At 40.1% G+C, this 14,387-nt stretch overlaps 1 protein-coding gene across 2 annotated transcripts; it reads right to left on the reverse strand.

Moving 5' to 3' along the window:
- Window positions 1–1,082: 1,082 nt before the first annotated feature.
- Window positions 1,083–13,018, reverse strand: LOC307036154 (putative E3 ubiquitin-protein ligase HERC4). 2 transcript variants are annotated; one of them, XM_079676216.1, is made up of 23 exons: window positions 12,735–13,018; window positions 11,885–12,035; window positions 11,704–11,780; window positions 11,120–11,347; window positions 10,475–10,566; window positions 10,243–10,370; window positions 9,848–10,002; window positions 9,546–9,601; window positions 9,308–9,399; window positions 9,128–9,187; window positions 8,907–9,003; window positions 8,529–8,709; window positions 7,873–8,024; window positions 7,431–7,550; window positions 7,197–7,295; window positions 6,843–7,022; window positions 6,307–6,450; window positions 3,636–3,802; window positions 3,481–3,538; window positions 3,310–3,380; window positions 2,754–2,937; window positions 2,030–2,132; window positions 1,083–1,906 (listed from the first exon to the last, which is right to left on the reverse strand). In XM_079676216.1, the coding sequence occupies exons 1-23, from the start codon at window positions 12,955–12,957 to the stop codon at window positions 1,671–1,673; spliced, it is 3,054 nt and encodes a 1,017-aa protein (XP_079532342.1). In that variant the 5' UTR covers window positions 12,958–13,018; the 3' UTR covers window positions 1,083–1,670. The 2 variants fall into 2 exon arrangements, with proteins under 2 accessions (XP_079532342.1, XP_079532341.1); XM_079676215.1 differs by having other exon boundaries at window positions 9,546–9,604.
- Window positions 13,019–14,387: the final 1,369 nt, after the last annotated feature.

Here is a 14,387-nt window from a genome sequence, read left to right on the forward strand (position 1 = left end):
GGGTGTGGCCTCTGGGTATTCACACGTCACAGTACCCAGGAAGTAAACAATGGAAAATTAGAAATCTCCAACGAGGCGTTTTGGGGCAGCATAGACTGTGGCCGTTTCTCAATCGCGAGGAAACTGGCTTCCAAGCCAATATTTCCAGGATACTACGTCATCGAGTGCCGCCGAAGGACTGTTCCAATCTCCAGCATACTTTGAATTCCACCGAGGCCGCTTCCTTTGTTTGGGGGTAATTTCGAGGCTGCACATGGGTAGACTTCGCGTCTTTCAAATCCCCACAATGCTTTACGCACGGACCAATTTCCCCAAATCTGTGGCGGAAAAGCACACTTGCTAACCTGTTCCACTCTTCGTTTTCCGAATGCCAGGAAGAATTCTTGCCTAGCTTCTGAAGGAAGTGACTTGGAAGACGGCCAGTGTTTTACTCACTACAGGGTGTACTTTGAGGGGTTTTGACTCTGCAGACCGTTACATGCATAAAAACCTTCATAACACACAAGGGGATGGGTAATAACCAGAAAAGCATGACATGGGCCCTTTAATTATTGAAAAAGGATGAAAAACTCGAGTCTAAATGACTCTTTATGTGTACTTAATTATACATATTTGTTCCATCTCTAATGTCTGTTCATATAATTCATTTCTCTGTTGTTGGATATGAATTGGATTTGGAACTCAAATCTAATGTGAGTTTCCCATTTCACTTCAGTCCATTGAACTGTTGAGCAGTGTGCCATCAGAACGGTCTTTCCTGTGCACGGGCCTCCTGTCACCACTAGGGGGCGCTGCTGTTCACTCTGCTTCACATAGGCTCTGACTTTCAGCAAATACAAATACCCTCCTGTAATGCAATGTGACTGCAAATGTTGTCTATATCAGAATGTCACAGGGAAAATAGATCATACTACAATATCCCCAAAAATATGTTTAAAGTGGTTATAAAACGTAATTGACTAAATTGTAAAGTAATTATTTGACTTAGAAGAGATCTTCCTCTGCTCTTAATCCTTTACGATGCCAAAGGTAAGATAAAACAGAACGAGTTAAAAATATATTGAATAAACTGCAAACCAGTATTGAAAAGAAAACACATTTATTTAGTTTGTTAGGTTACAAAGTTACGAAAATAATACTTAACAAAGATTTTGTTTTACTTTGGTCACACAAACATAAAATATTAACTTACGTTTTAAACTTGTACAACATGAACGGAAGAAGTCCTTAATGCTAAGAATGTCATCATAATGTTTCAAAAGCATGGTGCTCAATCCAGAGTGGACCTACTGTAACAGTGACAGAAATGGCAGTAGCCTGATTTCTGGACACACAATTTGTGGAGAATGATTTTTAAATGTTGGCCCACTATACACTTGTGTTACGTCAGGCAGTTTTTCTTTATTTTTAAAATCTTTCTTCCCTATTCAAATGTGTGTTTATAGTAAAACACCAGTCATACCTATAACAGAGTTCCCAAAAAACATTATCAAATTATTTCTTAATATGTCAACATGTTGAAGTGCAATCAAAACAAATAAAATACATGCATAACTGTTTCTCAAACTACTGAATAATAGAATATGGACTGCTGATGAAGCTTACATTTGGCAGAATATTCCGACAAAAATAACAACTCTTTAAATGATAATAATGCGGACTTCATTGGTTCATTCTGTAATGTCTGCTTTCTTACAGAAGCCTCTGTTGTGATTAATAGCCTGGAGGAGCCTGGTGTGCATGGTCCTCTCGGCCGGGTACCTCTGGTAGACGGGCAGTAACAGTAGATGGTGGCAGGTGAGGGATTCTGGCTTATGGATCTCGGTGGAATCGGGCAACACTGCGACTTTCATGTGAACACTCTCCATACCCAGGAAGGGAACACGGTAGGAGCCGGTGACGAACACTGATAACAAATAAAGAATCTTAAATGAATGAAATACAACTTCATAGAACACCAAGGAAGCTAATACTGATAGGGACTCCACTTGAAACGTAATAAATGATGTCAATCATTTCTGATACTTACGAAATAACTTTTTCTTCTCCTCCGCGGTCAGATTCTCAAACACCTCCCAGAAGGTCACGATGTTTGGATGCCTGTCATGGTAGTCTCCTTCATAAACTGTGTTCTGTTTGGAAATGACATGTGGAAAGTTACTTTACTTCTCCCCTACAAGCACTTAAACACACAAAACTGTATGAACAAGCAAACTGAGCATATGTTAAAGGTCTCATGTTATTTACCTTTAGGTTTATTTAAAAACATTTGGAGATTACTAGAATATGTTTAAATGCTATAATGTTAAAAAAAACATTATTCTTCTCGTACTGCCTGCCTGCAAAGAGCTGTATTCAGACTCTTCCTGAATCTGATGAACTCCTCAGACCCTCCCTCCCAAAAAGCTCAGTCTATTCTCATTGGTCAGTGTTTCCCACTAGCTGTCGAATGGCATCTCAAATCTGATTTGCTCTTTCTTAGACAGGATTTTAAATATGTGGACCAGCAGAACATTTGAATTCTTTATTGCTGAAACTTTCTGAGTATCTTTAGTATATATGTATATGTCTGTGTAAAAGACATGAAAAGTGCATATTGCATATGTGACCTTTAACTGAAACAGTCACTTGAACAAATACCTAAAAAACAGGTGATCTTGCTCTCCATATTTTTGTGATATATTCTTGTTTCAAATGATATATCCTCAGACATAAGATAAAACATTATTCTGAATATCTGAACTTCAGCAGACCTTCTTGAACACCTCCCAGTCATAGTTCTCCTGGCCCACCATCACTGCCTGCAGCTCCTCAGGCTGGAAGAACTCCACCATGTCGATATCACACACCTTGAAGAAGCCTTTCTTGAACGCTTCAAACACTCCCTCCACTGATTTGTTGAAGGCATAGTTGACGTAGGCGTCTACAAACTCTTTCCTATTAAAACATTTAATAAAAGAATATACAAAAGATGAAACTAAGTGTTGACATTGAGTATCCCACACCTAAAAATGTTTCTTTTGTAATACACTTTACACAGTAGAGCAACTCAACGCTACATCTTTAATTAAAGTAATGTATTTTTTTATGACAGGTTTAAATGTTTTAACTGCTAGATGGCAGCAAAGATTTGCAGTCGACATAAGAATGGATCAATGTGTGTTTGTTGACAGCATGCACTGCTGAATGGCAAGAAATCTGTGAGGTTGTCAAAGACACAGACTGACAGAAACTAAATGCATGTTTAAAGCTTGTGAGGCAGACTAAAGCTGTGCAGATCAGATTGTTAAATACAGCAGTTAGCCGTACCTGTTGGACCCTGTCACAACTTTCCCAGTTTCTTTCGGATCAAGTTCAGCTATCTCTCCGCCCCAGGGCACCTGTTCAAACAAACGATTACAGACAGAGTGGAATATACAGAAACACATGTGGGCAACAGAGCAGAAGTATGTCTTTCGGACTGCGATTGAGTAAACTTACAGTGAAAGTAATTTTGTTGACCTGATCAGGAGGGCAGTCCAACAGGATCTGCCAAGACCTGTAAACAAGAATGTCAATAATACAAAAAGATCAATCTAAAACAACTATAACCTGCAAACTACAGAGATTTGAGAGAAAGAATATGTGAGTCTTACTCTCCCATGACAGGGTCAAACTCCTTCATGTCGTCCAGTGAGGGTTTGACCTTGAGCAGCTTCTTGAAGAGAACCAGTGGGAAGCGCAAGTGGACAAGGTTGTGGTGGTAGAGAGCCAGGCCGCACAGAACGCCAAACAGGAAGTAAGTCTTCTCCTCTACTTTTGGCTGTTTGGTTTATGACAAAACGCATGATTAAGACTTGGAAGGATTCAATAACGATGAAAAAGGTCAAATGTACAGAACAGTATATCAGACATCAGAAAAATCTGAGTTATACATTCACGTCTTTGTTTATAAGACTTTTAAAGTAATCACCTCACTTGTATGTTAAATTCATTCAAATGAGGAATTTAATAAGTAAATATATAGAGGACTGGGCAGTATATCGACAATATACCAATATATTTTCAAATGTACCAAGCATCCCCTCCAAGAATGAGCAGCATTCCACAATGCAGTTCGGCGAAGCGTGACGTCACCCCATTCAAAGTGAATGGGCAGAAGCGTTGAAGCTTCAACGCACGCCGCCGTGTGTAGCGGCCGTAAGACTTGCAACTAAACATTTAGCCCACTTTATAAAAAGTACCGACATATATATATATATATATATATATATATTAATGTTGTCAAAATTATCGCGTTAACGGAGGTAATTAATTTTTAGAATTAATTGCGTTAATATATTTAACGCAATTTAACGTATGTGCCCCATACGCCACCAGTGGCAGCACCAGGGTATGGCTGGGGTAGGCTACACCCATACCAAGAAATGGCTTAGCCCCACCATGAAAAATGATGTTAAAGTAAGCTAAATAAAGTCCGCCAACTCGCGACGAGAATTGCACAGACAGAAGTTAGTGAGATTGATTTCAGCAGCCACTTTCGAAATACCGAAGACCAGAAACAGTTTTGAAAACTTTTGTCACGTAGTGATCGTCTTCTCAATAGAACATCTTTGATAATGTGTTCTGGCCAATCAGAATCAAGGTAACAGCGTGGTGTTTTGCAGAAGTCCCGACGGAGAATACTTTTGCTGTAGTACAGGGGTGCACATAACTGGTACGCAGCCTGGTTATGTGCGTAATCTGAAATGCGTACCGTCACTTGTGTCACAAAGCGCATTTGTGTACTGATGTAGGCTACTTGTGAAGGTTTTCCAGAAGGCGGTTAGATCAACGGACGACAGAGTCGGTCTCCGTGTGCACAGACAGGGCTGCTGTTAACGTCGGTCTGTACAACGGAATTGTGCCAAAACTACGCCAACCGGTTGCGGAGGGAGACTCCCCCCCGGCCACTTCACTGGAGAACTGCGCTAAAACAGCTGATCACAACGTCGTCGTCCCCGGTGTTGATATAAATCAACACGTAATGAAATAAGACCCCAAGGTTTGATGATTGATAGGCCTTGGTGTGTGGGCTCAGTGTCTTTCATTTTGACACAGAACAATGTTATAATAAACATACATACTGTATGTTAAATGGATATACTCGCCTTCTTTCATTTATCTTTCCATTCCCACAACAATATACATAAATAAATGGCATATTTTGGACATAGTTCGAATGGTGATTAATCATGATTAATTAATTTTTAAGCTGTGATTATCTGATTAAAAATGTTAATCGTTTGACAGCCCTAATATATATTTATGATGTATTCAGTTTTAAAAATTGTTTTAAAGGTCCCATGTCATACTTTTCCAGTTATTACCCTTGCCCTTGTGTGTTACGAAGGTTTTTCTCCATGTAAACGGTCTGCAGAGTCAAAAACGCTCAAAGTACACCCTGTAGCGAGTAAAACTCTAACACAGTTTATGCTGCCTCAAAACGCCTCGTTGGAGATTTCTCATTTTCCATTGTTTACTTCCTGGGTACTGTGACGTGTGAACAACCAGAGGCCACACCCTCTGCCAGTATTTTACGAAACAAAGCTTCACAAACCTTTCAGCGATTCATGCCGGATATATACAGCGTAGGGCACTGAAGAACGATGCTGTTCCTACTACAAGCGCTTTGAGCACCAAGAAAAGCGCTTTATAAATGTAATGTATTATTATTATATTACTTTGTTTGGACCAGCGGGAGATTCGGGTACACAACCTTGTAAGTATTCATTGTTGTTTGTGTATTTATGAAGTTTAAAACAAACAAGGTATCTACCATGACTGTTTAAATGGGTAAACGTTTTTCGGGCTACTAAGTTGGGATCGCGGAGAAATGCTCTCCGCAGACCCATGCTCACAGCGTTATAAATCTTTTTCTTACTCAATATCAAGCCACACTTATTGTTTTTACTTCGGCTGTGAGTGTTTGTGTGTGCTCAGGATGAGTTTAGCTTGTTCTCGCTGTATCGCCCACCCGGAAGCCTGTACGCTGCTCGCAGTAGATCGCAGCTATGAGCCTCGCAACATCCCGACCAATCAGAGCACACTGGGCTCACAGGGACGGGGGGGGCAGGATTTCCAACAAGCCGTTTAGGACAGAGAGGGAATACCGGTGAATACACATACTTTACAGGGATGTATGAGAAACCAATGTGAGTTTGGAAAATTGCACAGTATAAATCTATTTTAGTATACCTCAACAATGGAATTATGATCAGTAGAAATGGCCATGACATGGGCCCTTTAATTTAATTTATGGTTTTGTGTTTAAATATCGTGTCTTACCCTGACAGGGAACCAGGCCAGAGTGTTGCTCTCGTTGAAAATGAACATTTCAGACTTGGGAGATATCAGCTCTTCAAACACTTGCAGGAAGAAATCTCTTTTGTAGACATCCTTCACCTGCGTCCTGTCTTCATCAAATTGCACCTTCAAAGGATCAAATAATGTTTTCATTATTAACAGTCCTTAAACTAAATCAGTATCAGCTCTGGTAAATAAAACTTCCTGTCATCCATTGTGGGCTTAGAACTAAGACACTCCAAAATGCATAATTACTACACCAACAACTCCCCTTAGACAATCCACTAATTGATGCTGTTGATGGGCACATTTTAAACTTATATCTCAGCCTTCATTGCTGTGATTTTGACAGTTTTTTATTTCTTGTGAATCCCACAACATATGGAAGTGCAAAACTAAATGGCTGAAGTATCCATGAAATAACTCAGAAACTAAGTATAAAAAGACAAGGACTAGAAAATGTTGCCTCGGGCAACTAAACATGGCAACATTTTGTATGTATGTTGTAGTATGTTTACCAAAAGCTCCCTTTTGAAGGCGCAGTGGTCGGCCGCCCCCAGCTGCCTGAAGGTGTCCTCCACCAGGTGAGAGCGTCTCAGGGTGAGCTGGAAGACCGGCGCTGGGGCGGAGTCTGGGCCGTCCAACCAGAGCTCTTCAGGACACGCCAAGGCCAGTCCATGAAGGAAACCCTGCACTTTCTGTAATTACAAAACCTTAATATATCTTTATCTTAATAAATAAATATACACTTTGACAGATTGGTTCAAATGAACGCTCAAAACAAGAAACAACCTCAGCTGTGTTATGACAAAGAACTTAATAAGAACTTCAGTAAATTGTTTAGAAATGATCTAAAGTTACGAATACTGTACCTTTGAGATAAACGCATAGTGATTAAAGACTGCCACCTTTTGAACCAGAGTGAACAGGAATGGGTAGCGGCAGAAAATGACGGGTGTGTCGACATCATCCTTAAAAAGGAAAAAATTGATAATAATAAATAAATAATTTCATCAAGAAGCATTTCAACAGAAAATGCTCAGGATAAAATCAAAAAATGTTCGGAATAAATAAAAGATCTCGAAAATGGTAAGATATGTTTTTACCTCCTTTTTGGAAAATTGAAACCAAAGAGCAATGTCCCGATCTAGCAGCACATTGTCACTGATCTCCTCTACGTAGAAGGTGCTCGGTGGGACTTTGTAGGACTTTCCAGCTTTGTTTGCCTATAAGTAAAACACACGTTTAGCCTCAGAGTTCATTCTGATCACCCATAAAGATAGAACAAACATTTTTCCGACCTCTTCTGGGAAACGACAAAGCTTTGCTAGAAAGGGCCGAAACATCTGCCTCGAAAGGTAGCAACATTTCAGACGAGTCACAGGGCAGACTGTAAAATAAGCTTTCTGACACCAGCAAAAAAACTAAAAAACTCTTTGGGGCTGGTTCAGATAGCGGGGAAAATCTGTCTTTTTTATCCATTTGTAAAGGGAAATGTCTTCCTTTCATGTTTGGTCCTGAAATATAAAAAAGTAAAACGGCACTCACTTTGTACAGCATCTTGAGGACCTCCACCAGGTATTTGACTCCGGGGTTATGAGTTACCAGGAGGCCATTTCTGAGCAGGAAAGCCAGGGCCTTTTTGAACACCAAGATGTGCTTCATCAGTATGGAGGGTCTCAGGGTGGACCACCAGCGTCCTGAGAACAAAAGGCATTGTCCATCTTGTATTAGACAGCTCAACACACTGCAAGTAAATAGCAGATCTTCACCAACTTGACCAAATTAGCAAAACATTTAGAAGAAAAAAACACTGATGCACATCGCTCGGACATGCTTGTTGTTGCCATGTTTTTTGGCAACAACAACTTGATCTGACAAAGTTATTAATCTAACAATATGATATATAATATACATACAATGAATTGTAAGGCTAATGCTATGTTAGCTGGCTATTACGTTGGTTGTTACTTTCAGAAAACATAAAAACCAGTTAATCTGACATTAATGATAAAAAAAGCTATTTTCAGAATTTGTTTATCAGTTAACAATTAAGTGAATTAAATATTATTTATGCATGTTAAAAATCGACTGTTTTAAACCAATAAACTATTTGCAGTCTATTGTTGTCTTTGAAAGTACCTTGGATCATTACAAAACCCATAACCTAACAAAATACTTTAGAAAATGTTGCCGTCGTTTACTTAGTGTATCTTGAGTCTTCTCCTGCAGATCTGCAATATTGATCGCCAGCGCCAAAACCGGCTGCATGACATTACACTCCTCTTGGAGGAGGGGACACGTCAGCAGAATCAGGAAGATTTCTGGTGATTTTAGGAGACGGCTTGAATTGCAGAGCAAACCAATCTGGAATGTAAGATTTACCTGCAAAAAATAAATTGAAATTACATTTTAATGTTTAAACAGCATGAATACGTTTGTGAAAAAAACGATTTAGTGGCTAGTTTGAACCATTTCCACGCATAGAAGGGATTTAGAGCCTTGTGGGTCACAACTGTATATCTCAGTTCACGTCTCAAGCAAAAGAGAGCAATGCTTGGCAGTAATTCAAACGTCTTAACTGATTGTTTGATCCATGGCACTGCCAGCATCTGGTCGAAAGCTTCGCTAGCTGCATCAAGGTCCACAGTTAGAGCACCTGCTTCTGATGGAGGCCCACTGATATCAAAAGCAAAGCATTAAAACAAAGTAGCAAGAACCAGAATGAGTTGATGGGATTGAGAAGATTTGATCATTCTTCTTTTTTTTAACTCATGAGTTAAACAATAGAAAAATAACTCACTCAGCCTTCGTGAAACTTGCAACAAGACTTGTGTTGGTCTGAAACATGGAAGATATTTCTCTGTTGAATAAAAAGAAAAGGAGGGAAACCATTAAAACACTGCATCTACTGCTTAAAGTATAGTATTTTATATGAGCAGATACTTAACTCCAACCGTAATTAAAGTATGAAAATAATGACCTCTTTGCCTCTACGTTGCCATGTGTCATTGACAGCCATTGTTGAAGTTTAGTCTCATCAAGTCGCCCAGTTATCTGTCCTTTGTCCAAATGCTTAAACGACAGACATGAGATTTAACAGATTTAAGCTCTGATAAAAAAACTAACATTAAATCGAGGTAAAAAAAAATCGAATCTGTACCTATAGAAATTATTCATGCAATATACACAGTGAGTCTCTGAATAGGTGAACATATTACCTGTGGAGATGAAGTGTAGGCACAGCTTGTATTCCACCCAGCTGATATCTTCAAGTCTGCTTAAACCAGGAAAAAATACATTTGCAAATGTAATTTATCTCTTTTAGTTTTACACGACTTCTACCATAAAAATACATTGATTAGAACTGCTGCTAACTAGACTTATATTCTCTGCTAAGGATACTATTTCTCCAATATGCCTTCACAAAGCAAATAGTTGAATGGTGCTATATTAATGCTCTGAATTTTTTATTAGGGAACTTACAAATCTACTAAACACCACCCTGGCCATACATACACACCCTTGGGGACGGCTGCCACACTTTCAGTGGTCCATGGAAGAGATACCAGAGTGGGAGTCAGACTATTTTCTGTTCGTCCTGTCCCAATTTGACCTTTGGCCCCATCGCCAAAAGCCCACAGCTGGCCAGAGGAGGACAAAACCAGTGTATGACGTCTGGGGGACAAAAACAATTGTGATTGTAGATCAATAAATCTAATTATATGTATATAGCTTTCCACATCAAATGTAAAGTGTGTCTCAGGAAGAGGGGGGAGTAACAGAGGAGGGATCCCTCCCCCAGGATGGATAGACGTGCAATAGGTGTCCTTTTTATTGTAAATGTAATGAGCTGTAATGTCACTCTAAAACGCCACAATACATTAAACCTTTCTTAAATGAAAACACTGTTTTCACCTGCCACTGGAAATGTGTGATGCAGGTCCATCCAAACCGTCCACCAGTCTGGGTTTCAGTTCATTATCAGAGGAGTTGTGACCCAGCTGACCGTAGCTTCCCTCTCCAAAAGTGAAAACCTTGCCGTCCTAGAAATCACAGATTCACATCATATCAAAATAAGCAACATCCTAATATGGTTATTATGTTTACAATGGAATTAATGATTGGTTGAAATCAGAAGATTTAGTACCTTAGTTAACACAGCAGAGTGTGCTTCTCCACAGCTTATGAAGGAGACACCCAGAGGTCTGAGGGCGGGTACCACGCAGATGTTGAACCTGCCTGATAAATATGATTAAAAACAGAATAATGATTATACATACAAGCTATGAGTTAAAACATTTTATTAAAGCCCTTTAGTCTTTTTTTTTCTCTGGACAGAATTCCTACATGTGTTAACACAAGGCTTTTATTCTGAAATGTTACCAGGCTAAGGTTGTGGAAAGTGCAGTGACTCAAAAATGAAAAGAATACCGTCTTTTAATGGGCGAGAACTATTATTTACAAAGGAATACAGATTTCTAACTATTATTTATATCCATTATGAAAGTCAAACACAATGTAGAAGGGCTGATACAGTAGGAGCAGAGCATTAATGCCTCTGTGTGGACACTACAAGCATGCGACAGGTGTTCAGCGAGGTGGCCGTAACACACTGCTTACATGGGCAGTGTGTCCTGGGTTTGAGTGTAACATTTTATGTTTCCCTCTCCTTCTCTGTAGGTGGTCCAGATTGTGTAGAATTGGCCTAAAAGTGACAAAAGCCCCCCAATTGCATGGACAATTTGCTGCTTGCTGAACATCACATGACACAATTGAAGTACATAATTGTTACCCTTCTCATCCACCCTGTTGAGACCCAGCTGGCCAGATTTATTGGCCCCGCAGCAGTACACCAGGCCTGGGAGTGTGAGGAACAGGGAGTGGGTCGCTCCGGCCGTAACCTGGGTAACCGCTACGCCGTTCAGAGTGCGCACCAGGTCAGGTACAAACTGCAGCGAAACCTCCTTCCCCAGGCCCAGCTGACCATGACTGTTCAAACCCCACGAGAAGACATCGCCTCCTGAAAAGTGAAATATTGGAGTTATTTAGTTTACAACACACTAAAATTGTTCAGAAGCTAAAGTCAAATGAATATGTTTTCTTATTTGGATTAACCTTTTGATTTAATAATGAAAACATTTTTTTACATTCAACATTTCCTGTTTTCTGAAATGTGTTGCACCTTTATCTTCAACTAGAACATTTACTTTGCACTAAATTGGCAGTGGGGAATAGGGAAACTGGCACAGTGATAAGTTGACATTAAGATCTAAATCAAATCATTACACATAACTAAATATAACAAACTGTGGAATAAACACTGTGACTGTTGCATATCATATCAGAAAGATGGCATCAGTATGTTCATTGTCATACCTTTAGTCAGAGCCAGAGAGTGGGAGTTTCCACAAGCAACTTGAATCACAGGTATTGGCAGTGGCATCTGCACATGACTGCATGTTGACGAGACAATAGAAAGTACAAATTATTAAACCTATGCCTACTTTCAGACCTAAGTATACATATTCATATATTCCTGCTTAGTGTGAGATCTTACCTTGGTCTGTTGTGGAGTAGATTTGGTAAAAGGCCTCTCTGTCCGTCCTCTCCTGCCCCCCAGGAGAACACCTTTCCAGATGCACACACAGCCAGGCAATGGTCCTGACCACAAGCTATGGCCACCACATCGCCCAGCCCCTCCACACGACCTTATACAGGGGGACAGAAAAGAGGATAACATATCATATTTGGAATAACAATATCTCCCATCTTATACAAAACAAATCAAGAAAAACGGTTCCAAACGTGCTATCAACTATACATAAGAAAAAGTGACAATACTCGTAAAAAAATGGTGGAAAGTAGGCTACTAACTAACTACATTGCCTTAAATATAAAATGTTGAGTTTAATTACTGGTTTCATTTAATGCAATGTTATTCTTTTACAATGTAGGTCATCTTGAATGCAGGACTATATTACACTGTATTTTCTTACTTTAAATTATCTTAATTATTGTACTGCCACTATCCCTACAAACCCGAATACATCACTGTAATGAATGTTCCACTTTCCCGCCACCTGCACTTGAACATCATGCATAACTTTCGTTGTCTTCGCTGACAAGGGGTAAACGAAACTGAAACGTAGCACAGCTGATTGAGCTGCACAACAAGCTCATTTCTGGATCTCGATCTATATACAGTCTATGATCTCGATGCAGGCTCATAAGAAAATGATCAAACACAAGATAAAGTAAACATCATATATCCTCGAAATATATTACATTTAGATAAAAAATGTCATGATAAAAAACACTTCACGTTTTTACTAAAGTACTAACATTCTATGTTTTTATTATTTTATGGGCTACTACATGGCTATTTATGTCGAGATTCTGCAGCCTACCTGTTGTTCTCCCATCTTTACGGTTCTTTCGTCCAAGTTGTCCCTGAGAGTTGTTTCCACATGACAACACGCCGCCCTCCCCGTTGAGAAGTAAAGTGTGCTGGTCCCCGCAGCAGATGTCGGTGATAACCCCGGGGACCGACCAGGACACCGGACTGAGGGCTGTCTGTGGACCGAGCTGTCCACTGGAGCTGTCTCCCCAACAGTACAGCTGCACCATCATGTCTCCACCTGGACTATGTCTGCAGCATCTTCGCCTGCAATTTAGCCCAACTGATGCTGCCTTCAAGTGCTGTCGGAATTAACAGTATCACTATAGTAAATATGCACTTGTGCTTCTCTTTCTGCGGGTGTTGCATAATTGAGTAATAGGTTTGCTTAAAAGGTCTAGCACGATAACTAAGGCTGTAACTAGCTTCAGTGTGTCATTTATTTTCCAACAAAGCAAGCAAAAGACAATCTAATAGAAACCACGATATACGTTATTGAATTTACGAGCCTGCCAATAAGCAGGGAAGGCAGCATGAGAGACACCAGTTACCAGAAGAGATGTCTTATCTTTTAAAGGTCCCATGTCATGCTTTTCTGGTTATTACCCGTCCCCTTCTGTGTTATGAAGGTTTTTATGCATGTAAACGCTCTGCAGAGTCAAAAACCCTCAAAGTACACCCTGAAGCGAGTAAAACTCTAACACAGAAAATACCTCCCCAAAACGCCTCGTTGGAGATAAGTCATTGTCCATTTGATTCTTCCGGTTACGCATGATGTCAACCGTACCCGGAACGAAATGGACCAATCCGCGGAGCCGTTACGTTAAGCCCCCGCTGATTGGTCCAAAATAAATTGACCAATCCACGGACTTCCTCACACACACACTCAGTGCAAGCAGCTCTGCTGATTTCTCCTCCCTGGCTGCAGGCTGATAACAGACAGTTGGGATCGCGGCGAAATTCTCTCTGCAGACCCATTCTCACAGCGTTTATCAACCTTTTTCTTACTCAATATCAAGACACACTTATTGTTTTTACTTCGGCTGTGACTTTGTGTGTGCTCAGGATGAGTTTGGCTGTGTTTCGCTGTGTATCGCTAAACAAGGAAACAACACCTCCACGGAGCTTAGCGCGATTCACAACGTCGACCAATCAGAGCACACTGTGCTAACAAGGAGGGTGGGGGCTGGAGCTACTGGAGCTACTGGAGCCACTGGAGATACCACTGGAGCCACTGGAGCCGTCTGGAGCCGTCTGGAGCTACTGGAGCTACAACGAGCCGTTAAAGGCAGGGAGTGAAATTCAGTGAATACACGTAGTTTACAGAGATGCTGTATGAGAAACCAATGTGAGTTTGGAAAATTGCACAATATAAATCTATTCTAGTAGACCTCAACAATGGAATTATGATCAGTGGAAATGGCTATGACATGGGACCTTTAAAAGTCATGTTGACCGAAATGCTGCAACATAATGTGGCAAAACTAGGTATATCTGCATAAAGTTCAGGTGTTTTTTTAATTTATTTTTAGGGTGTTCCGACTGAATTGAATTGGTTCTTGTTCTTGTGTACTTTTTTATCTGACAAAAATGTGGACCTTTTAAATACACAAACAGAGATATAAACAAGGCATTCATTAAAAAATATTTTATTAAAACATAG

The sequence above is a fragment of the Notothenia rossii genome (genome assembly GCF_949606895.1).
Source record: "Notothenia rossii genome assembly, chromosome: 4".
In the NCBI taxonomy this organism is placed as follows: Eukaryota; Metazoa; Chordata; class Actinopteri; order Perciformes; family Nototheniidae; genus Notothenia; species Notothenia rossii.

Excerpts from the sequence above, each read along its gene's own strand:
- LOC307036154 (XM_079676215.1), bottom strand. The coding sequence starts at position 12,957 with ATGATGGTGCAGCTGTACTGTTGGGGAGACAGCTCCAGTGGACAGCTC. Across the intron at positions 12,036-12,734 it reads TAAAGATGGGAGAACAACAG|GTCGTGTGGAGGGGCTGGGC; the intron begins GTAGGCTGCAGA and ends CCCCTGTATAAG. Across the intron at positions 11,781-11,884 it reads CTACTCCACAACAGACCAAG|TCATGTGCAGATGCCACTGC; the intron begins GTAAGATCTCAC and ends GTCAACATGCAG.